General features: G+C 43.5%; 2 protein-coding genes across 4 annotated transcripts in view; both read right to left on the reverse strand.

Moving 5' to 3' along the window:
* Positions 1–17,248, reverse strand: part of LOC121857083 — a 31,650-nt gene extending 14,402 nt beyond the window's left edge. For all 3 annotated transcript variants that reach the window (XM_042352934.1, XM_042352935.1, XM_042352937.1), the window contains exon 1: positions 11,555–17,248. In XM_042352934.1, the coding sequence (XP_042208868.1) occupies positions 11,555–17,006 (5,452 nt within the window). In that variant the 5' untranslated portion in view covers positions 17,007–17,248. The remainder of the gene's footprint in view (positions 1–11,554) is intronic.
* Positions 3,149–24,356, reverse strand: part of LOC121857084 (cell surface glycoprotein 1-like) — a gene marked incomplete at its 5' end in the record, with an annotated part of 77,891 nt that continues 56,683 nt past the window's right edge. Inside the window, 3 exon segments of the mRNA XM_042352938.1 lie at positions 3,149–3,226; positions 17,255–17,385; positions 18,606–18,680. Coding sequence (XP_042208872.1) covers positions 17,356–17,385; positions 18,606–18,680 — 105 coding nt within the window.

Raw genomic sequence — 24,356 nt, forward strand, 5'->3', positions numbered from 1 at the left:
AAGCATAGATAAGTTGAAAATGTGTTCTTAGCTGGTGGGAAAACTGTGATGGCAGAGAAGTAGGGTGGTATTGTTACAACAAGAAAACTGAATGATGTTTAAAAATGAAAAATAAAGAATTATCTTGGTATTTGCACATCCGTGTCAGTATTACCGGGATAAGCCATGACACACGCCATCTTGACCGTCAACAAGGTCCTCTCGTGTTGTGTTCACTGGGGGGAGGCACACGCTACCACCAATAGCTAAACACGTCCACAAGCTGTGTCACAGGTGATGTGACTTTGTTCTGTGTTCTTTTGCGTGAGCAGTGAGGTGTGTAGAGTAAGCACAGCCTGGTTAGGGTGTTCAGTGAGCACAGTGTAGGCGACAAGTGTGGTGTGTGGCGGCGGTGTGGCAGTAGTTATAGTAAGCCACAGGTGGGCTTGGCGTCCAGCCCCAGTAGGTTCACATCCTCCTACACTTGACACAGTTACACAGGGATGTGTGCCACATCATCAGCACAGTTACACTGCCATGTGTGCCACACCACCACCACATCTGTGGTAGCTGCTCTTACCCATACCTTCCTCGCACACTTACACTCATTAATCTGCCCTTGACCGCATTTTCTTTACTACACTTTTAAATATATTTTTTACGCTTCTACTTGGGTACACAATAAGCCACACAACGGTTCCCTCGCAGCACATCTTCAACATAAACTCTACTAACAACTGCTCCAGTTATTATATTCTTGCTATCAAAATTTTACCCAAGTGAGGATATTAAGGGTGACTTCATAGTTTACTGCATGATGAGCAAGTCTTAAGGCCCAGTTGCCTACTTACTGTACATTGGCTGAAAGAGAATCAGGAACACCTCACATGAGGAAGTGACGCCAAATTTTAAGACTAATTGGGAACTTTTATTGTTTGTACAATAAGACAAGAATAAGTGGTGGTTGAGGTGAGGGCTGCTGGCTGGCCCCTAGCCAGTTCCTGTTAACATTTTGCCAAGACTTCTGAGAACCGCGGGACCTTTGTCAACCCAGACTCATGTCACCTGTGGGGCCTTTGTCACCCCAGACTCATGTCACCAATGGGCCCTTTTCCACCCCTAGTTCACGTCAACATAGTTTATGCCATTGGCTCATGTCACTACCAATACCCTAATAATCTTTTGAACTGAGCTGACCTGATCTGATCTGACCTGATCTGACCTGACCTAACCTAACCAAGCTAAACCTAACCTAACCCAAATTATCCCAACACAACCAAACTTAACCTAACCTATTCAAACTTAACCTAACCAAATCTATCCTAATCCAACCATACTTAAAGTAACCTAAACCAAACTTAACGTAACCTAACCAAACATAACGTAACCTAACCAAACATAACGTAACCTAACCAAACATAACGTAACCTAAGCAAAGCTGACCTAACAGAAGGTATACTAACACATTACCCACATTTTGGTAGTGACAAAAACACTGATTAATAACCTAACTTAAGGTATTCTAATCTAAATAACCACCAAACATAATCAAACAAATCAATTTAATTCCACCCAACAATTCACCTCTAATATAACTTCATCTCAATCAATATAAATAATTTAATTAACTTAATATATGCACCAAACACTCAAACTATATAAATAACATAACATGAAGCTAATTCATATACTCTAACAAATATATTCCAAAAGCCGAAGAAAATATTTGCTAAAATTGCCGCGAGTTATGCACTTTATATAACAAAAGTATAGTGACGGGTTATATACTTTATATAACAAAATTATAGACACGGTATTTATATAACAAAAGTATAGTGACGGGTTATATGCTTTATATAACAAAAGTATAGTGACGGGTTATATACTTTATATAACAAAATTATTTAAGGAGTGGGAAGAGTGGTTGGTGACATCACAGCCCACAGTTGGCAGCCCGACCCTACACTTCCTATTATTGTATTTCTTAAAACTCAATATTTACCTCAGTCGCTTACTTTACAAACACACACACACACACACACACACACGCAAGCACACACACGTACAGTACGTACACACCAATATTTGGGGCGTGTACAAGTTATCAAGAGTGAGAAAGGAAGTGTGTGTGTGTTTAAAGTGGTGTATAGTGGACCAGACTGAGTATGACCTGTTGACACAATTCTTAGTCTAGGCACACAAACACACACACAGACAGACAGACACACACACACACACTTATATAAAGAATCGGCCGTCATGCATGTGTCATTGCTGAACATATGTTTACACTTTATATGATGGCTGTCAACAGTTGGTGGGAGCAAGTGTAAGTGTAGCTCTTTTAAACAACACTTATACTTCAACTTTTCCACCAAAGTGTTTTATATATATATATATATATATATATATATATATATATATATATATATATATATATATATATATATATATATATATATATATATATAGTTTCTTTCCTACAATATAGTATACTCTTGTGGTTTTCATCAGGTTTTCCACCAGCAAGACTTATGAGGTTGAATATTGACTTGTGAATGAATGGTGCATAAGAATGTTAGGGGAGTGCGATGTTAGTTTCAACATTCATCACTAATGACTGTATTATTTGTATAAGCTGAAGCTGTAACTACTGTACGTGCATGTCTCCTCCCTGGCTATTGACTAACACATTATATATATACAGTATATGTATATATATATATATATAGGGATGGTGTAAGACAAAGTAAGATTCACTTGGCATGGTAAACAAGGAAGGTGGCTGCCAGAACCTACTCCCAACACCGTCAACACCTTCACAATGGCCAGCTTTAACGTCTTATTTGTTAAGTTTCAACCCATTATATTTGTCATTGAAAACAAGTTTCTTTGTCTCGTTAAAAGCATAATTTTAGCCTCAATGAAAGCCTTACTTTTGTCTAATTAAAGGCTTTATTTTTGTGTCATTAAAAGCTTTATTTTTATGTTATTAAAAACCACATTTTAGCCTCAATGAAAGCATTTTTTATTCACATTTTCCTTAAAGTTTGTAGAGCCAAAATTATCTTTTTTTTTTGTAAATATAATGAGTCAGGTGTTGGTGCCCATATCACCAGCTGGGCTCTAATAGTGTGTATGTGGGAGTGAAGAGTGTATAAGAACCGACCTGGGCGGGAGGGAGCTACACCAGGACTTCGGTGCTCAGGGAAGTTCTGCGTCAGCCAGTCGTTAACAAGCGCCACATCTACAACACAAACACATACCACTACAGTACTACACCCCCCTCCTTCCCCTGTTCACTCTACACACCACACCCAGGTCACTCCACCCTTTACACACCACACCCCGGTCACTCCACCCTCTACACACCACACCCCGGTCACTCCACCCTCTACACACCACACCATCTCCCTCTTACCCCCTGCCACTACACCCTCTGCACACCACACCACACCACACCCTTCCTACACTTTTTACACACCCCCTCCAAACCAGAACACCAACGCCACAACCACCCACACCAGCTAACAACCTCTAACACGCAAGCACACCTTACAGCCCAATTACCAAGACCCTTACCTGATTTGAGGCTTGGGGTTGTCTTACGGGCTTGGGGCTTTTACGACCCCTTCTAGGTGGGGAAAGGTGGTGGACTGATGTATGGATGAGGGGGGGGGGGAGGGTGGTGCTAGTGGAGATGGAAGGGACGGTGGTAGTGGAGGAGTGGAGGGCAGTGCTAGTGGAGGGGCGGTGCTAGTGGAGGAGGAATGGAGGGGCGGTGCTAGTGGAGTAGGAATGGAGGGAGGTGCTAGTGGAGTAGGAATGAAGGGGTGGTGCTAGTGGAGGGGCAGTGCTAGTGGAGTAGGAATGAAGGGGTGGTGCTAGTGGAGGAGGAGTGGAGGGGCAGTGCTAGTGGAGGAGGAATGGAGGGGTGGTGCTAGTGGAAGGTAAGTGCTAGGTGGAGGAGGAATGGAGGGGTGGTAAACAGTTGAAAGAGTGAGAAATGTGTGGAAGAAATGGCTGGTGTGTGGATCACTACTGGAGCAGATAAGAAAAATAGAGAAGTATTAGAGGGGTCTTGACAGAGGTATTAGAGGGGTCTTGACAGAGGTATTAGGAGGGGTCCTGACAGGTATTGGAGGGGTCTTGACAGAATTATTGAGGGGGTCTTAACAGAGGTATTGAGGGGGTCTTGACAGAGGTCTTGGTGGGGGTCTTCAGGAACAGTACACACACAAGGTTTAAGGGTAGCCAAATTGAAACCTCCAGTCATCTATTATTTTGGCACCGAACATGAATTATTGAAATTATATTTATGATGTTTACTTTTTTTTTTTAAACAACAGTCTTTAAATTAATGAAAAATAAAGAGCACTGGGTATGTGCGATGCGCCCCGTAGTGGTACAGTATACGCACCATTCTTAACTCGTCTATCGGATACACTGCACAGTTTTTTTTATAAAATGGCGGTGACTACAAACTGTAGTAGATGCTGAGGACGCCAGCAGTAAACAGTTTAGATTATCATGTATGTTTAAACACGAACTGAGGAGCCGAGGGGGTAACTTATACTGTATGTTCTAATACGACATGATTTAGTTTATAATGCAGAAGTATAAATAAGAAAAGTTTCTCTCTCTTGCCATGTATCGTGAGGTTAGTGTGAGCACTAGTGTGTAAAATCTCTCACACTTGAGGGAGTTCCACTACTTAATACCTCACAAAAATACTGTAAGAGGAAGGTAAAAGGTCATCTTTGTTCCTAAGTATTGACATTTGTAAGTTCTAAAATGTGAGCTGTTTAGAGGATGTACTCTAAGTACTCTAATTAATCCAGGACATTCTAAAAGACACAAGAGGCAGACTACCATCTACACAAAACTATTGGCTGGATTATCACGTTAATTATGACCACAATATCGTACAGCATGTTTGTTGGGTGTTGCAGGTTAATTGTTGCGTCTGTCTTGCTGACATATGTTGCATATTATCACACATATGTTATTAACAGGTGCTGCATCTATGACACCAGTGTTGTTAACAGGTGCTGCATTTATGACACCAGTGTTGTTAACAGGTGTCGCATTTATGACACCAGTGTTTAAACAGGTGTTGCATTTATGACACCAGTGTTATTAACAGGTGTTGCATTTATGACACCAGTGTTATTAACAGGTGTTGCATTTATGACACCAGTGTTGTCAACAGGTGTTGCATTTATGACACCAGTGTTTAAACAGGTGTTGCATTTATGACACCAGTGTTGTCAACAGGTGTTGCATTTATGACACCAGTGTTTAAACAGGTGTTGCATTTATGACACCAGTGTTATTAACAGGTGTTGCATTTATGACACCAGTGTTGTCAACAGGTGTTGCATTTATGACACCAGTGTTTAAACAGGTGTTGCATTTATGACACCAGTGTTATTAACAGGTGTTGCATTTATGACACCAGTGTTGTTAACAGGTGTTGCATTTTTTTATTATTATTAATATTATTATTATTATTATTGTTATTATTATTAGATTTGTCTTGCTAACAGGTGATTTAACTTCTGCTTCGGTAAGTAGTAATAATAAAATATCAGCCAAATACCAAAACCTAACCAGTGAGTTAATACTTGTTATCACGGCGCCAGTATAACAAAAGGCAGAGTTTCTATATAAGTAAAGTATTACTCTTGTAGATGACTAGATGTTTCAAGGTGTTGTAAGTTAATAATTATGCAATTACTTATAAGTGTAAACAGTTTGACACAATATGACAACAAGTTGTGAGTCAGTTAATGGTGAACTTGTTAGCACTGCACTATCATGAACTTGTTAGCACTGTACTATCATGAACTTGTTAGCACTGTACTATCATGAACTTGTTAGCACTGTACTATCATGAACTTGTTAGCACTGTACTATCATGCACCCAGGGGCATACCAAACCACAATAATGATGTCTAGAATCATATCTGGTCTGATAATTTTAGTGTAAATATTTACATCAATAGCAAAAAAAAAACACTAGACAAATCAACTGAGGAAATTGGGGTCAATAAATAAATGAATAAAGAAATACACAAAGAAAACTCAAACTACAATACAAATACAGCATAATACAGTACCTATGTATACACACTCTTACCTCTTACTGTTGATCTGAAGCTTGAAAATAAAATGAAAATTTATGTAATACAATCACAGCTGCGAGATTCATGTGTACAGGAAAGAGAGAAAGTTGACCTCTACCCCAAAATAAGCGATCTGGTTTTGTACTCTAGTGATAAAAAGCTTCTCCATATAGAACTTAATATAAGCATGAAGTTGGGTGAGATAATAGCAGCAGTAGTAGCAGATGGCCATAGGTAAGTACCAGCAGAAACTATCTAAATGTACTTCAAAATTCACTATATTCATATAGGCAGGTTAAGTATGATACACCAAAAGTGAGTATACTGAGAGAGCCACACAGACCATCAACATAAGCTCTTCTTGGTGTCGTTGTTGAGAGAGTACTGCATGCTCATGAATCCTGTCTTCAACTGACCACAGTTTTGTCCCTGTCACATCCACCCCTTCCCCTGCATGGTTTGTAGCCTCTCCTGTCATGTTTATCTCTACCCCAGCATTACTCAGAGCCTCTCCTGTCATGTTTATCTCTACCCCAGCATTACTCAGAGCCTCTCCTGTCATGTTTATCTCTACCCCAGCATTACTCAGAGCCTCTCCTGTCATGTTTATCTCTACCCCCAGCATTACTCAGAGCCTCTCCTGTCATGTTTATCTCTACCCCAGCATTACTCAGAGCCTCTCCTGTCATGTTTATCTCTACCCCAGCATTACTCAGAGCCTCTCCTGTCATGTTTATCTCTACCCCAGCATTACTCAGAGCCTCTCCTGTCATGTTTATCTCTACCCCAGCATTACTCAGAGCCTCTCCTGTCATGTTTATCTCTACCCCCGCATTAATCAGAGCTTCTCATCTCTCTGAGGCACCTAGAGTTCTCCACATCACCGTCAAAATCATAATCTATGTTTGTCACAGTTCAGCTTCATCGAATTCTAAATCGCTTGGACTGAAGCTCTCCTCTTTAATGTCCTCTGTTGCATCACTCTCTATGTCCACTTGTGTCCACCCCATGACCTTCTCTTTGGTATCATACTGGGATTCGATGTGATTTTTACTACACAGAGATCGTATTTGTTTTAAGTCTTTTATCAGTATCAGTATGTATACATTTACCTTTATCAGCATGTATACCTTTATCATTATCAGCATGTATACCTTTATCATTATCAACATGTGTACATTAGTCACTCAAGCTTGGACCCTTACACTGTCGATCATAAATAAATCTTCTGTATCTCTGGTCAATATTAAAAAAAACTGACTTGCTGTTTCAATGCATCTGCCTGTTTACTTGGAACAGAACTTTTTACATCACAAACAAAAGTATTCACATTTTTATGACTGCATTTTGGAGGCTTAGTTTCCCTTTTCAGTGCAATTGACTGTTCATTTAGTGTATTGCCATCGTCATCTGATCTGTGTATCAGATCATCTGGGCTGTATATCACAGTGGTGCCAGAGTCAACTGGTGATGAAGAGTCAGAGACATCAGCTTCATTATCACTGGTATTATGTCTCCTCACTTCAGAGCCTTGCACAACATCACAGTAAACATGGTCACCACTACTCTGAGCACCCAATGAATATAAACAACTTTGTAGTAAATCAGGTAACCTTTCAATATATGGGGGAGTGGGAGGTGATAGTGAGGGTGACTGTAATGGTGATACTGATGGTGAGATGCTAGATGGTGTGGATAGTGAGATTGTAGAAGGTGTGGATAATGAGATGGTAGAAGGTGTGAACGATAGTGTGATCACAGGGGACATAGTAGGTACACTAGATGATAATGTACTAACTAACATTGATGATGGTAAGTGCCAGGGAGGTGGGCGAGATGACTGTCTTACCAAAGAAGCTACGGAATTGTGGGTTTGAGTTACAGTTGCAGGAACTATGGGTAAATATGATGGTTTTGAGGGTGAGGTGGTGGGTGATGGTCTTGAGGGTGAGGTGGTGGGTGATGGTCTTGAGGGTGAGGTGGTGAGTGATGGTCTTGAGGGTGAGGTGGTGGTGATGGTCTTGAGGGTGAGGTGGTGGGTGATGGTCTTGAGGGTGAGGTGGTGGGTGATGGTCTTGAGGGTGAGGTGGTGGGTGATGGTCTTGAGGGTGGTGAGGGTCTTGAGGGTGAGGTGGTGGGTGATGGTCTTGAGGGTGAGGTGGTGAGTGATGGTCTTGAGGGTGAGGTGGTGGGTGATGGTCTTGAGGGTGAGGTGGTGGGTGATGGTCTTGAGGGTGAGGTGGTGGGTGATGGTCTTGAGGGTGAGGTGGTGAGTGATGGTCTTGAGGGTGAGGTGGTGTGTGTGGGTGAGGTGGTGGGTGATGGTCTTGGGAAAGATACAATGACTGGAAGTGTTTTAGGTTCACCCTCGACTGCTTGAGAACGCTTCTTTATGCCACCTACATCATCTGTCAGCTCTTCACCAACTTTAAAGGAATACATCTTCCTGGCTATCCCTTCAAAGTCTCTAATGTTCATTTCAACTTGAGGATCATCTACAGTTGGTGAAGTTCCCCTGTGTTGAGACTCACTAGGCTCCTCCACTTCTCTGTCCTGTCTTGTAAGCACAGTGTCTGTCCCTACATCAACAACACTTCGAGCAGGTTGTTGATGATTTATGTCAGACACCTGAATTTTGTCCCTAAAAGTCAAGACTTTATTACTATTTTCTGATAAAGTCATCTCACAGTCACTCACAGTATCTCTGGTGTGTAAATTTTCATCTGTTACATTTCGTGTTTTGGAATAGCTTTCAACAGTGCTGTCAGACACAGGAACAACACACGACTTTTTGATATATGGAGGGAAAATCTTAGACAAATCTCCCTTCAAAAAACCTTGCATGAGAGAAGTTTGTTTTTTTGTGATAAGAATATGTGACTGAGAGTCGCACACAGCCAAAAAATTTTTAGTATCATCCCCAAATGGCGGCACATTCTCAGCTGCCACGCTTGGCACATCTGCATCCAAATCTGTTACTATTATCTTAGGAATGAGAAATTTTGGTTTGGGCTGAAGCATGTGTATAGCTGATGTGCAAACTACCCCTCCCTGACCTACGTTGTCCTCCTCATCTGCAAGTTCTCCCTCACTGTCTGATACTTGACTATCACTATCACTACACTCTGGACTTGTCCAATTTGGCTGCAGCTGCATATTGAAACACAGTCGACTATGGGATTTGGCTTTGCTATCTAAATCTTTTTCTATATGTTTGATTCCTGTATTAAAGTTAGGCCACAAACATCTAGGCTGGATACCCACCCCATCACCACGGTGACAACTCTCAGACAGACCATGATCAGCTGTGGATGAGTATTCATGAGCAGGTTTGCCAGCAAAGCTGTTATTAGTAAAGTGTTGACACATACCTATGGAGCCTTCACCGCCACCACTATCAAGCCCTCCTCCAGCATGAGGTGCATCACCCCCACTCTGCTCCAAAGAACCATAAAGTTGCGCACTTTGCCCCTCAGAGGTCGAGCTAGTTTCAGAAATACCAACTGCTTGCTGTTCAAGGCAGTGTGACTGAGCAAGAACCCGCTGTTGGAGGTCAGCAGTCTCCCTCCGACTTTGTGCAGTCTGACCTGCCACCACTAGACTGAAGTACTCTTGTGAATTTTGAGATCGAGTTAATTTGGCTTCGTAAACCACACCAGACATGTCGCATTTATCATCTTTAACAATGCTCCTACACCTCTGGCGACGGTTGTCTGTCCCGGGAGACAACTCGTCCTCTGTGAGCTCTAAATCCCGAAGAAGTGTTTCCGAGAACACCTCATCTACAGCGGTGCTTAAATCGGTACCTATTAAGAGATCCTCCCACGAATCATCTAACTCATCATGAGCTTTATTTTGAGTTGGACTGACACTTTTATTCTGTTCCATTTTACGAGATATTTGATGACTAGACTGTTGGAAAAATGCAGCAATTTCTCTACGTTTCTTTTCAGCACTATCAGGCGATATGGAGGCTTCAAACTGGCCCTGAGCATATATGGCATTAGGAGTGATAGAGGAGGGAGTGTGTCGTCGCTGAGGCTCTTTACCCCATGGCAACACACTGGACGATGACAAAGACTCTGGTTTGGAGGTGGAAGGATAGAAAGCTAGACTCTGTGGCCTCTTCTGCTGAGACTGAAGGAGCTCTATTGGTATCTTCAGACTGGCCACCTGTACTGAACCTCCTTGTTCAGTCTTTCCCATTAGTGCCGTGAATCTTTCACTGTGAGAATCATGTAAACTGCGTCGTTTCTCCAGGTACGAAGATTCAGCTTCACGGGAGGTTGGTATGGCTTGGCCCTCAAACACTGCCAGACCCATCTTGATGAGCCCTGAGCTTGAGCGACGTATGGGAGGTGGTCCCGGAATTTCTTGAACCTCAGGTTCTGCCTCTGCAAATGCTGCAATACCTTTCTTTACAAAACCAGAAGCTGAGCGTCTGAGGCCTGGTGGTGGAGTTGTGTCTTGTCTTTCGTTCTTTTCAGTCATTCCCACCTCAAAGGCAGCCAAGGTCTTCTTAATTAAGCCAGAACTAGAACGTTGTATAACCCGAGGTGGGGAAGTCTCACGCGAGTCACCAGGAGAACTGGTGCTTCCAGCATCTTCAAACTTGGTGATCTCTTTCTTGATTCGAGATGACACTGTTGATGGATCTTTCCATGGAACGCCTTTGTCATCCTCTGAGGGCTCACCTGCCCCAGCCGCTGCCTCCCACTTCTCAAACTGTAACTTACTTAAGCGCTTTACTCGTTGTCCGGTGTCAACCGCAACCTCATCCTCACTCCTCACTGCCCCATCCCAATGTAGAATTTGTTCTTTACTTAACCTTTTAACTCTATCTTCCCTTTCATTAGCACCTGTCCCTTCTCCACTAATAATCAAATTCTCCCACTTTTCTTTTTTCTCCTTGTTTCTCATCCTAACTCCCTCGTTCTTTACACAACTCGAATTCTCTGGTTTATCATCTTGTGCGATCTCCCATTTTTTAATTTGAACTTTGTCAATTTTTCTTGTATCAGATTTTTCTTTAACTATTTCCCCTTCTTTACTCATAATATTTTCCCACTTATTAACTTGCATCTTACCTACTCGTTTACTTCTCTCCTCAACCACATCTAAAGTTCTATTGGATGAGTTCACATTGACTGATTTTTCCCAGACATTTGTTTGTGATTTTATAACTTTTTTCGTTTTTTTCTTATTTTTTATATTTACATCCTGATCACCCTTTTCATTATCAATTTTACCTTCTAAAAGTTTTTCCCTACTTTTCTTTACATACTGACCCGATATGTCTGGAGCCACGCCTTCTTTCCATGGTTTGCCGGGGGCTGAAGCCTTGGAGTCCCCTGAGGCGTGTACAGCAGATTCCCACATGCTCGCAACCTTACCTGCACTACCCTGTTCTTTAGTTTCTCTTATGGACTCTAAATTTGTGGACGCACCTGCACTTATGAGCGCTGTGTTTGAGGTAGTTGCTGCCTGTTCAAATTTATTTCCTGACGAGGAAATGTTCTTGTTACTTGAAGGTGACATTGTAGGGTGTTGGGTGGCAACTCTGGCATCCTGACTTGGGGCAGAGTTAAGACGCCCACGAATACTAGAGGAGGGTAGAGGAGGAACTGAGATGTCTGTGGCTTTGGTTCTGGAAACAGAGTCTGGCACGCTGCCCCACCGAGACACTCCATGTTGAGGAGAAAAACTGGTAGTTGGAAGAGGAGGAACATTAAAGTCGGAAGCTTTTAGTTTTGTAGAGTTATCAGGAACACTGCCCCAGTGGGACACTTTTTGTTGCTGTTGTTGTTCTCGTAGATGTTGCTGTCGCATTGCAGTGGTTGGCAGAGGAGGCACCACATAGTCTGAAGCCTTCAACTTTCCTGAAGCTGGAGTAGAGGTATTGCCAAATTTTGAGACTCGCTGGATATCTGAACAAGGCTTGTTTTGTGGGAATGTTTGATTTTCTTTAGTTTCTTGGCTCTTAACATTCTTCAAAGACTGTGTGACTTGGCCGAGCACAGCATTCTGGAAGCCAATACTCTGTACAGGAGGCTTGACTTGTGAGGGTTCCTGAAGGGCAGAGAAAGAAGAGCTTTTCACCCGAACGTTGTCTCGTGTGGCTGGGTTGAATACCGAACCACTAAAACCAGTTCTTACTGTACTTGAACTATGTTGTGCTTGACTTCCATGATCACTTAAACATGTTATGGATGAACTCTTGGTTCTGTCACTTTCCGACATGGACACTGATCGACCCCCAAAAATGCCTTTGCGAATCGGTTCTGGGCTCTGTGTGAGCTTAGGAGAGTCTGGCAGTGATGATACTGAAGAACTCTGAGTACCAAATGATACATTATCAAAGGAGAAGTTCTTCTGGAAAGCTCTTACTTTAGTCTTCTGGGGTGGAGAGTGAACCCTCTCAGGTAGTGAAGAGATAGAGTAACTCTTGACACGATCCATCTCAGGACACGTCACTTTGCTTACTTCCTGACCAGGTGGGCTTCGCTGGCTCTGTACACGACGAAGACCAGACTTTTCTGGAGGAATTTTAGAAAACGGCTGTGCCACTACGTAAGCAGGTGGACTGTTGACGAGTGCAGGAACTACAGCAGTTTTTGAAACTTCTATTGCACTATTATTAATATCAGAACTGGTGGCAATTTGCATGGCACTAACATGATGTACCCTATGTTGAGTGATGTCACCAGTGAACACTTCATCATCGTTCACTTCAGTATCACAGTCACCAAAATAGTCCTCCAGATCTGGATTTGAACCATGCCCTTGTGAGCTCTGGCTGGCAGTCCTGCCCGAGGCAGAAAGACTCCTCTGACGCACCAATTCCTCGCGAGACTGGTGTCGTGTGAGTGCGGCGGTCACCAGCCCTGCTGCACCTTCCACACTACCCTGCCTCTTGAGTGGCACTCTGGTGGGTCGACGACCTAATCGCACTGTCTCTTGACCATCACTGCTGGTACCCGTCTGCTGACCTCTCTGTACCTGTTGTGTAAATGTTGAAGTTGATCCAGAAGTTTCCTCCATCACTGCTTGTTGTACTGCACTTAGAGGCTTTCCAGGCTGGTGCACACCACTCTGTTGTTGTGGGAGGGAGGATTGCCTCTCAATCTTGGCCGAGGATGGAGTTAAAGCTTGAGTTTGCTGTTGAAATTGTTGTTGTTGAAGCAATAACTGCTGTTGCTTGATCAGCTCTTGCTGTTGACGAATCTGTTCTTGTTGCTTTTGTATCTGTTGCTGTAATCCTTCCTGTTGCCTCTGTAACTCTTGTTGTCTCTGTAATTCCTGCTGCTGTGCTTCTTTCTGCTGTTCTTCTTCTTTGTGTAATGCCAATTGTCTATGTACTTCCTCCTGTAGTTTTAATTCATCCTGTCTCTTTTTTAATTCTTGTTGTCTCTTTATCTCTTCCTGTCTCTTCATCTCTTCCTGTCTCTTTATCTCTTCCTGTCTCTTTATCTTTTCCTGTCTCTTTATCTCTTCCTGTCTCTTTATCTCTTCCTGTCTCTTTATCTCTTCCTGTCTCTTTATCTCTTCCTGTCTCTTCATCTCTTCCTGTCTCTTTATCTCTTCCTGTCTCTTTATCTCTTCCTGTCTCTTTATCTCTTCCTGTCTCTTTATCTTTTCCTGTCTCTTTATCTCTTCCTGTCTCTTTATCCCTTCCTGTCTCTTTATCTCTACCTGTCTCTTTATCTCTACCTGTCTCTTTATCTCTTCTTGTCTCTTTATCTCTTCCTGTCTCTTTATCTCTTCTTGTCTCTTTATCTCTTCTTGTCTCTTTATCTCTTCCTGTCTCTTCATCTCTACCTGTCTCTTTATCTCTTCCTGTCTCTTTATCTCTTCCTGTCTCTTTATCTCTTCCTGTCTCTTTATCTCTTCCTGTCTCTTTATCTCTACCTGTCTCTTTATCTCTTCTTGTCTCTTTATCTCTTCCTGTCTCTTTATCTCTACCTGTCTCTTTATCTCTTCTTGTCTCTTTATCTCTTCCTGTCTCTTCAACTCTTCCTGTCTATTTACTTCTTCTTGCCTTTGTACTTGTTGTTGTTGTAGTAGTAGTGCCTGTTGCTTGTGCAAGTTTTGTTGTTGTTCCTGTAACTGCTGCTGGTGCTGTAGTTGCTGTATCCTTTGTAAATCCTGTCTTCTTTCTTCCTCTTCCTCTTGCTTCCTCTTTAATATTTGTTGTTGCTTGGCGTGATCATGCACACCCTGCCACACGGTGTTCCTGTGTTCAATAGCCACTGTCTCTGGGCCACCTACCGTGTTCATCCGCCTAAAAGGACGACCTGACACAGATGGAGATTCTCCCGCCTCTGCCGAACTTGCTCTCTTCATTCCTGACCGTCGTTTTTCTTCACCTACACTCAGCTGCTTGTTAATAGCTGCTTTGTGAACAGCAATTTTCACAAGCATTTCTGGGGTGAAGAGTTTAGAGCTGGGGTCATCAGATACCCCAGCACTAACACCAGCCCCCCTGTTTGATTCTTTATCTTGACTGTGTACAATCATCCAAGTTCCTTCATTTTCAAACTCATCTTTTAAATTATCTAGATTCTTAACCATTCCAGCAACTGATCCTGCACTCTTTGTCCGTGAGATCTCATTCTTCACCCATTGACTTGCACCAGTTTCCTCAACATCTGCAGACACTTGCTTCTGAATCAAATTATGTATACGACTTACTTGGTTAGTTCTTATTGTTTTTTCAGCAACTGCTGCAGTGAAACCAACTCGCTGCTTGGTGTCTTCCAAAGTTTTCCTCCGATTTCTAGCTACATTACTATAAGGAACACGTAATTCCATATGACCAGATGTTACATTAGCAGCAGGAGTCGACTTGGACCTTGACAGATGCTGACTCGAATTAACCAAGGCAGTAACATTGTGAACATGACTGGTGGTGGGTGGGTGGTACTGATACTCTGATTCGATTTGGCCAGCTTCTGTTCTTTGTGGAAGTGGTGGCGGCTGTGGATGCTCACCTCGCTGAGGTAAGGGTGGTGGTACCTCAACAGAAGCCTCCTTGATGTGAACTGAATATTCTTGTAGAGGACGACAATCAGGAACTGTTGGCTGAATCGCTAGGGATGTAGGACGCTTGGGTGGTGCCACGGCTGTAAACTGCTGCCGTGGAGGAACAGCCGGGGCATCTACCTGCTGTGCCTGGATTTTAGGACTTACTCGCCTCTTCTTCACCTCTTGGATCTTTTCATTTACAGGAACTGGTTGAGATTCTAAGGCTTTTTCCTTAAAGTAGTCACTCTTCTTGAGCACCTCACGCTTTTCAATTTTTTGGAAAACCACACATGGTTTAACAACTTGCGACTCATTCTGTCTGTGAAATATTCCCGGCAATTGGGCTTTAGTTCCAACTTTTCCTTCATATGGCTTAATGGAGAATACCTCCCCTTCATCATCTGAGTCATCTGAGTCACTTTTATCACTGATGTGGTCTTCAGGTACACAAGGTGCAACATTGTGTGGACTCAAGTTGCCTGCAGAGAATGATGTAACAATATGGCCATACTCTCGCTTGAACTCTTGAGCAGTTTTCGACTGTACAGGTTTGTGTATATATCCAACTTGTTCTAAAGAATTTGAATGTAGTAGAGTTTGCCAGTTCTTCTTCATGTCAGAAACATTACCGACAGAACGACTTTCATTAGGAAATGGAAGACGATAAGGTGTGGGCTTTGATCCCCACAAGTTATTGTAATCTTTCTGCCTTTTAGTGACAAGTTCAGCACTTGCTATGTGAGAATACACCGAGGTGGAAGCCACAGACTCATCCTTGGGGATAGTCTGCAAAGGTCGCTCAATACGCCTTTTTGCTGCCCTAATCTTCCAAGGAATATCTTTCTTGTCTTTTCTTCTTGTCGTGTCTGAGTCACTCAGTCTGCTGTCTGGGGTGCCGTCTCTTGTAGACACCTCATCTCCATCATCGTATGGCCTTGTAGAAACCTCATCAGCATCTTCATGTGCTTCTTCCTCATCGTCAACATCGGTACTGAGGTGTCGTACTAACTCCTCGCGAGACTTACATTTCCCAATTGCTGAGGCAAGAACAACTCTTGCTTCACTACGACTATTTTGTCTCTCTAAAGACTGACGGTCACTTGCAGCCGATCTGGAAGCTGTGCTCTCTGACGACTCAGACCGCTTGTTCCGCTGTTTGTCAGATTTGAGTTCATCCACTTTTAAAACAATACCTTTAGCCTCATTCAAGTTAACGGTAAACTTGAGGCCTCCTGTAACAACTGAAGGACTTCCAGCTCCTGAAGAACCATATGATGAAGAGTGAAGCAGACCTGCTGAGCTAGACTTTATTACCCCACTCGAGTTCCTCAAGGGGCATTCATTATTTTCAATAACGGTCTTTGCTTCTTCAAACTCTTCTTCTTCTTCATCATCCTCTTCCTCCTCCTCTTCTTCCTCCTCTTCTTCCTCCTCTTCTTCTTCTTCTTCTTCCTCCTCGCCCCCCTCATCCTCACCCTCCTCCTCCTCCTCCTCCTCCTCTTCCCCAGCTTTGTTGCCAACAACTATTTTCTTACCGTCAGCACATGACGCAGATGCCCGCCTATCCTCCCCACCTTCCTCATCTGTCTCATGGTCTAGTAGGACACCTCCGAGCGAAGTCTGGAGACGATCGATAAGTGAAAGTAGTCCTGGTTGATCCTGAGCTTCCTGTTCTCCTTGTTCTTCAACACCAGAGAAAGTCTGGCTCTTAGACTTAGAAAGATTAGTTTTCAATTTATCTAAAACTGAATTAACTTCAACTATTAACTCGGTATTAAATTCATCACTAGAATTTTGATCCCCAAGACCTTCAGCTTGATTAGACTTTCGACTTTTCAAGCTGGCATCCTTAATGGAAGCTTTAATCCCCTCCATGAAGCTAATAAATTCACTTCGATTTCTACTTGAATCGTCACCTGATTCTGTGCCAGAATCAAATAGATATTCCTCACTCGACTTAGTACGACTGGAAGAAAAAGCATAAGGCACAGAAGAGGAACCCTGAGCGGAAAGATTAGCCCTAGCACTTATCCCTGAAGAAGAAGAAGCCCCGCCACCAACACGCTGCCTATATTCCTCAAGCGACGTTTTCAACTGATCGACAACTATGGGTTCCAACTCACCCTCGCTGCTACGCAAATTGGACTCTTTTGAGCTACTAGTGGTGGACTTGGACACTGCCTCAAACTTAGAGTGCGCCTGGGTGCGTGACCCCTGACCCAGGTCATGGCCGCTCAGCTCCTCCCGCAGAGCTGAAACATAAACTTACCATTACTAACTGAAATACTTAAGTACATATACATTAATATATAATTGAAGAAAACTGGTTACAGGCAATAATATATACAGGACAACCAGCCACACTATAAACTGTTCTGGAAACAAGAGTGAACAAAGGATGATGATGATAAGAGTAACCAACAACTGAAAATCTTGCCAATTTCTGTTCATGTCCTCCTTATCCAAACACTTTGATGTGTAAGAGAAAGACAACATGTACCAGGAGAAAATTTCTTATACTTCAAGATCGAGATTAATAAAGGTTCATTACAGAGGTTGTAAGAATGAACTTAACTGGTTGATTTGATCTAAACACAAAAATAATAACAACAGATATATTATCTAGATTACAGCAAGACTCTACCTTACCAGGATACAGGACTAAATCTTTCAAAGATAATATATCCACAGTACATTTTCACTTTTAACTGAATGATTCTCCCAAAGATAGAAACTCACTATATTTACATGTTATTTTTGAGTTATAATTGAAATTTGTCACTCGGATTCATTCTCACAACTCCAATTGCTGATAAAAATCTTTACACAGAACCGATATATAAAATATATCTTATTATAAGGAGTTCCAAATTTTATTTAAGACTATCCCAGAAAAATATGTATTTTACTTTCGTATCTTATATTAAAAAAACAACAACATGTACTGTAAGGTTCTTAACAAAGTAAAACAATAATTCAATATCACATAACAGTACAGTAATTCTCAATTCATACTTAAGAAAAATATTTTACATAATTTGAGAGCGTACAATGACTTAACCTGTTGAGTACAATAACTTAACCTGTTGAGCACAATGACTTAACCTGCTGAGTACTGTGACTTAACCTGTTGAGTACATTAATGGCTGCCCCTCGTGTAACGAGGATGGCCGGCCCAAGGGCCACCTTGGCGTGAATTTGTTTAAGGTGTAGAAGCTGTCGTCAACACAACAACCACACCCTAAGTTAATGAGCTGGCTAACTATTATCCCAGAATACGATCAGCAAATCGATTAACATCCAGATCCCCAAATGCAGGGTAGATAGAGGTAAATGGCGTAAATAAACTTGCCCATAGTTTCACCGTGCCCGGGGATCGAACCTGGGTCCTCTCGCTTGCGAGGCGATCATGCTAACCATTACACCACAGTCCACCCTTTAGTATAACACTAGGAGACGGACACACAACTCACCTTTTTTCTCGGCCATGAGAGTCTTAAGGCGCATTCTAATTCGTCTGCGGTCCTCATACTCATCACACGAGTCAAGCTGAAACAACAATAGTTTTTGAGTGGTCGTTGACGGGGTAATGATGGCGGTTGATAGGGTAATGATGGTGGTTGATGGGGTAATGATGGTGGTTGATGGGGTAATGATGGTCGTTCACGGGGTAATGATGGTCGTTCACGGGGTAATGATTGCGGTTGATGGGGTAAGGGATGGTGGTTGATGGGGTAATGATTGCGGTTGATGGGGTAATGATGGTGGTTGATGGGGTAATGATGGTGGTTGATGGGGTAATGATGGCGTTGACGGGGGTGTATGATGGCGGTTGATGGGTAATGATGGTCGTTGACGGGGTAATGATGGTGGTTGATGGGGTAATGATGGTGGTTGATGGGGTAATGATGGTCGTTGACGAGGGTGTGATGTTGGTTGATGGGGTAATGATGGTGGTTGATGGGTATGATGGTGGTTGATGGGGTAAAAGATGGTCGTTCACGGGAGTAATTATGGTAGTTATTTCAGGTAATGATGGTGGTTGATGGAACGTGATGGTGGTTGATGTGGTGTGATGGTGGTTGACTGGGTGGTGATGGGGCAATGATGGTGGTTGACTGGGTAATGATGGTGGTTGTTGGAGGTAATGATGGTGGTTGATGGGGAGTGTGATGAGTGGTTGATGGGGAATTAATGATGGTGGTTGATGGGGTATGGTGGCTGACTGAGTAATGATGGTGGCGGCTAGTGTGATGTGGTGGTTCACTGGAGTGGTAATGATGGTGGTTGATGGGGTAATGATATTGGTTGATGGGGTAATGATGGTGGTTGACAGAATGATGGCGGTTGATGGGGTAATGATGGTGGTTGATGGGGTAATGATGGTGGTTGATGGGGTAATGATGGTGGTTGACGGGGTAATGATGGTGGTTGATGGGGTAATGATGGCGGTTGATAGGGTAATGATGGTGGTTGATGGGGTAAAGATGGTGGTTGACGGGGTAATGATGGTGGTTGATGGGGTGTGATGGTGGTTGATGGGGTGTGATGGTCTCGTTGATGGGTGTGATTGTGGTTGATGGTGATGGTGGTTGATGGGGTAATGATGGTCGTTGATGGGGTAATGATTGTGGTTGATGGTGATGGTGGTTGACGGGGTAATGATGGTGGTTGGTGGTGATGTTAGTTGAATGGGGTAATGATGGTGGTTGGTGGTGATGTTAGTTGAATGGGGTAATGGTGGTTGACGGTATAGTGGTTGTGATTGATGGAAGTTAAAGGAGACACTATATGACAAAAAGAATTAATGATAAAACAAAACAATATTAAGTTTATCTTCAACACAGTAAGCCAGAGTAAGTCCCCCACATATTATATTGATTACCTTCCTATACTGTACTGTATATACCGTGTCGCAGGGTAGGGTATTCTGTAGGCCTACTGTATACAACAACGCACTTGGTGCCGCATCAATTGGCACTCAAACAATAATATATATATATATATATATATATATATATATATATATATATATATATATATATATATATATATATATATATATATATATATATATATATAAGAATAACTTACCGGCATACAATATTATGAACCAAAGTAAGAACATTTCATAAACCGCAACATTTTACTGAATAACCTTTTATCATTATTAGTGTAACCCTTATTGCCGGTACAACCAGCCCTTATTACCGGCTGCACCTTAACACAAGAGAACGAGCGAGTGATGACGGTAATGTAACCCACGAGAAACACTTCTTATCATGCTTCTTGTTCTGAGAGAGAGAGAGAGAGAGAGAGAGAGAGAGAGAGAGAGAGAGAGAGAGAGAGAGAGAGAGAGAGAGAGAGAGAGGGAGGAGGAGGAGAGAGAGAGAGAGAGAGTGTGTGTGTGTGTGTGTGTCCTGTGTTTTGGGCACTAGAGTCGTCGCTTATGTGGCTACACAGGCATGTAAGTTGGAGGACTGCCACCTGCCTCTGTCCCAGCCACCTAACCTAAGGGTCACCTGTACCTGTTACTTGCACCTAAAAGTCATCTGTACCTACGGCTTACCTGTACCTAAGGGTTACCTGTACCTAAGGGTCACCTGTACCTAAGGGTTACCTGTACCTAAAGGTTACCTGTACCTAAGGGTAAGGGTCACTAGTACCTAAGGGTCACCTGTACCTAAAGGTTACCTGTACCTAAGGGTTAGTGTGTCTCTCTTATCAGGAAAGGACTATGCTGTATTCACTGGCCCTCAGGTATCATAGCTGTGCCTTCAAAGGTAAAATCAGTCGAGAATTCCCCACTAATGGTCATACGGAATGACCACTGGGTCCCAATCTTCACGGCTCTACCTATGTAAAGTTTATATCACTCTGTCTGCCAACACAGCCTTCTTAATGACCCAGCCTCTGCTAGGGTTGTTAACCGCCTCAACAAACCTATTTAACTGTTGCTTAACTATTTATATCTGGAACGATACTACCCCACCCACGACCACAACTACCCTAACCACAACCATCACTACACGAACCACGACCATTATCAACCTAACCACGACCAATACTACCTCAATCACGACCATTATTAACCAAACCACGACCATTACTACCCTAACCATGACCCACACATCCCTGGTGGCCACGACCCGAGGCGCCACAACACATTATGGGAGGGGGCGCCGATGGTAGAAAGGTACCGCTCTTGCCTCGCAAGCGAGATGTCACGGGTTCGATTCCCGGGCCGGTGGAAAAGTTGTTTGGACATACTTCCCAGCCCTCATTGGTTCCTGTTCACCTACCAGTAAAGTAGGTACCTGTTGAAAATCAAAAGTTGTTGGAGCTTCCAATAACTTGATGACATAAAACATTTGACTCTTCAGGCTTAACTCATGAGACATAAAGGCAAGCGCGAACTTAGCATGTTGGGCGCTGTAGAGTCACACAGGACAGTGTACCATGGTAGAGTCACACAGGACAGTGTGCCATGGTAGAGTCACACAGGACAGTGTGCCATGGTAGAGTCACACAGGACAGTGTGCCATGGTAGAGTCACACAGGACAGTGTGCCATGGTGAAGTCACACAGGACAGTGTGCCATGGTAGAGTCACACAGGACAGTGTGCCATGGTAGAGTCACACAGGACAGTGTACCAGTGAGTCCACAGGACAGTGTGCCATGGTAGAGACTCACAGGACAGTGTATCATGGTAGAGTCACAGGACAGTGTGCCAAGGTAGAGAGTCACACAGGACAGTGTACCATGGTAGAGTCCACGGACAGTGTACCATGGTACAGGACAGTGTGCCATGGTAGAGTCACACAGGACAGTGTATCATGGTAGGTCACCAGGACAGTGTACCAAGGTAGAGTCACGGACAGTGTGCCATGGTAGAGTCACACAGGACAGTGTGCCATGGTAGAGTCACACAGGACAGTGCCATGGTAGAGTCACACAGGACAGTGTGCCATGGTGGGAGTCACACAGGACAGTGTACCATGGTAGAGTCACACAGGACAGCGTCACACACGTGGTCCTCTTGACGTCAAGATGTATTGATATCTTGATTACTGGCGGTCACCAGAGCCACGTGATGCCTCGCCCCCACACCGTGTTGCCTCGAACCCACACACCGAGATGCCTCGAACCCACACACCGAGATGCCTCGTCCCCCACACCGAGATGTTTTGTCCCCACACCGTGATGCCTCGTCCCCCACACCGTGATGCCTCCTTGCCCCCACACACCGTGATGCCTCGCACCCACACACCGTGATGCCTCCTCACACCGTGATGCCTCGCCCCCACACACCGTGATGCCTCGCCCGCCACAATTCCTCATTCTCCATCCTTCCCCCTACCCCTCCCCACTCTTGTGTCACACATGAACAATCTCTTTGCAGAGAACGGAGGGTGAAAGATTAGGAGTGGGGAAAGGTGGATTCAATTGAAGAAATTTGGGAGGGAGGCAGGGGGCCCTTCATAAGCTGATAGAGTTTTGGGTTGTGTCATGGGTTAGTTATTGTCTGCCGGTACAGGCACTAGACATCCTACCTGTCCATATATGGGTGTTTTGAGATTTCATAATCTGCCGACCCTACTGGCGGATTGCTGGTCTAGGAAGGTTGTCTATTGCCTGGCCGTGTGGTCAGGGTGGTAATGGACCTTTTGAGATTTGGTAAATTTTGGGAACCATGTATGGTTGATGTCGTTATCTGGTGGGAGTGGAACTATATTTACCCTTCCTCCACCATCCTACCCCACCCTCGTGACCCATCCCCCACCTTCCAGACTCCTCCACCATCCTGACTGTGTTTACTGTTGTTGGTGAATAAAACCACTGTGTCTACTGTTGTAGATGAATAACACCCACTGTGTCTACTGTTGTAGATGAATACTACCCACTGCGTTTAATATTGTTAGTAGCACCTCATATTCTTGTACTGTTCCTAATTACAAACTTTGGTTAAATTACTACACCAATAACAGTGGATTAATAACATTTTTAAGGGATGTTTTATTAATATGATCTAAAGAAAGTGAAAGTAAAGTAATCAGAAAAAAAAAATTTAATAAAATAAATCACAATACTCAACAAATTGTAATTTACCATCATTAATGAGAGTTAGCTGCTGTGTGAGGCCTCTGTTATACCCTAAGACACCCTTAACCCTTTACAGGATATTGTAGCCCTTTAGTATTTTATTCTGACTAACGGTAGACGACGTTATTCAGCCGAGAAAACCCCTGCCCTCTAAAGAGTTAAGTATTGTGTCAAAAACACTTCCACAATCACCACTACCGCCACAATCACCACTACCGCCATGATCACAACTACCACTACGATCACAACTACCACTACGATCACAACTACCACCAAAATCAACACTACCACCACAATCACCACTACCGCCATGATCACAACTACCACTACGATCACAACTACCACTACGATCACAACTACCACTACGATCACAACTACCACTACGATCACAACTACCACTACGATCACAACTACCACCAAATCACCACTACCACCACAATCACCACTACCGCCATGATCACAACTACCACTACGATCACAACTACCACTACGATCACAACTACCACCACAATCACCACTACCGCCATGATCAAACTACCACTACGATCACAACTACCACCACGATCACAACCACCACCACGATCACCACTACCACATTCACCACTACACACCATCCTCGACCACCCCCTACCAGATCACCACTACCACCACGATCACCACTACCACCACAATCACCACTACCACAATCACCACTTCCACCACAATCACCACTACCCCACAATCACCACTACCACCACAATCACCACCCACCACCACACAATCACCACTACCACCACAATCACTACCACCACAATCACCACTACCACAACAGTTACCACTATCACCATAATCACCTCCGCAATCACCACTACCACCACAAACACCACTACACAATCACCACTACCACAATCGCCACCACAATCCACCCACCCACCACAATCACCACTACCATATCCACTCACCACCACGATCACCACTACCACCAACGCATGACCACGATCACCACCGATCACCGATCACCACGATCACCACTACCACCACATTCATCACTACCAACACAATGACCACGATCACCCTACCACCACGATCACCACGATCACCACGATCACCACTACCACCACCACATTCACCACTACCAACAA

The sequence above is a fragment of the Homarus americanus genome, unplaced genomic scaffold, assembly GCF_018991925.1.
Source record: "Homarus americanus isolate GMGI-L3 unplaced genomic scaffold, GMGI_Hamer_2.0 scaffold20465, whole genome shotgun sequence".
Lineage (NCBI taxonomy): Eukaryota > Metazoa > Arthropoda > Malacostraca > Decapoda > Nephropidae > Homarus > Homarus americanus.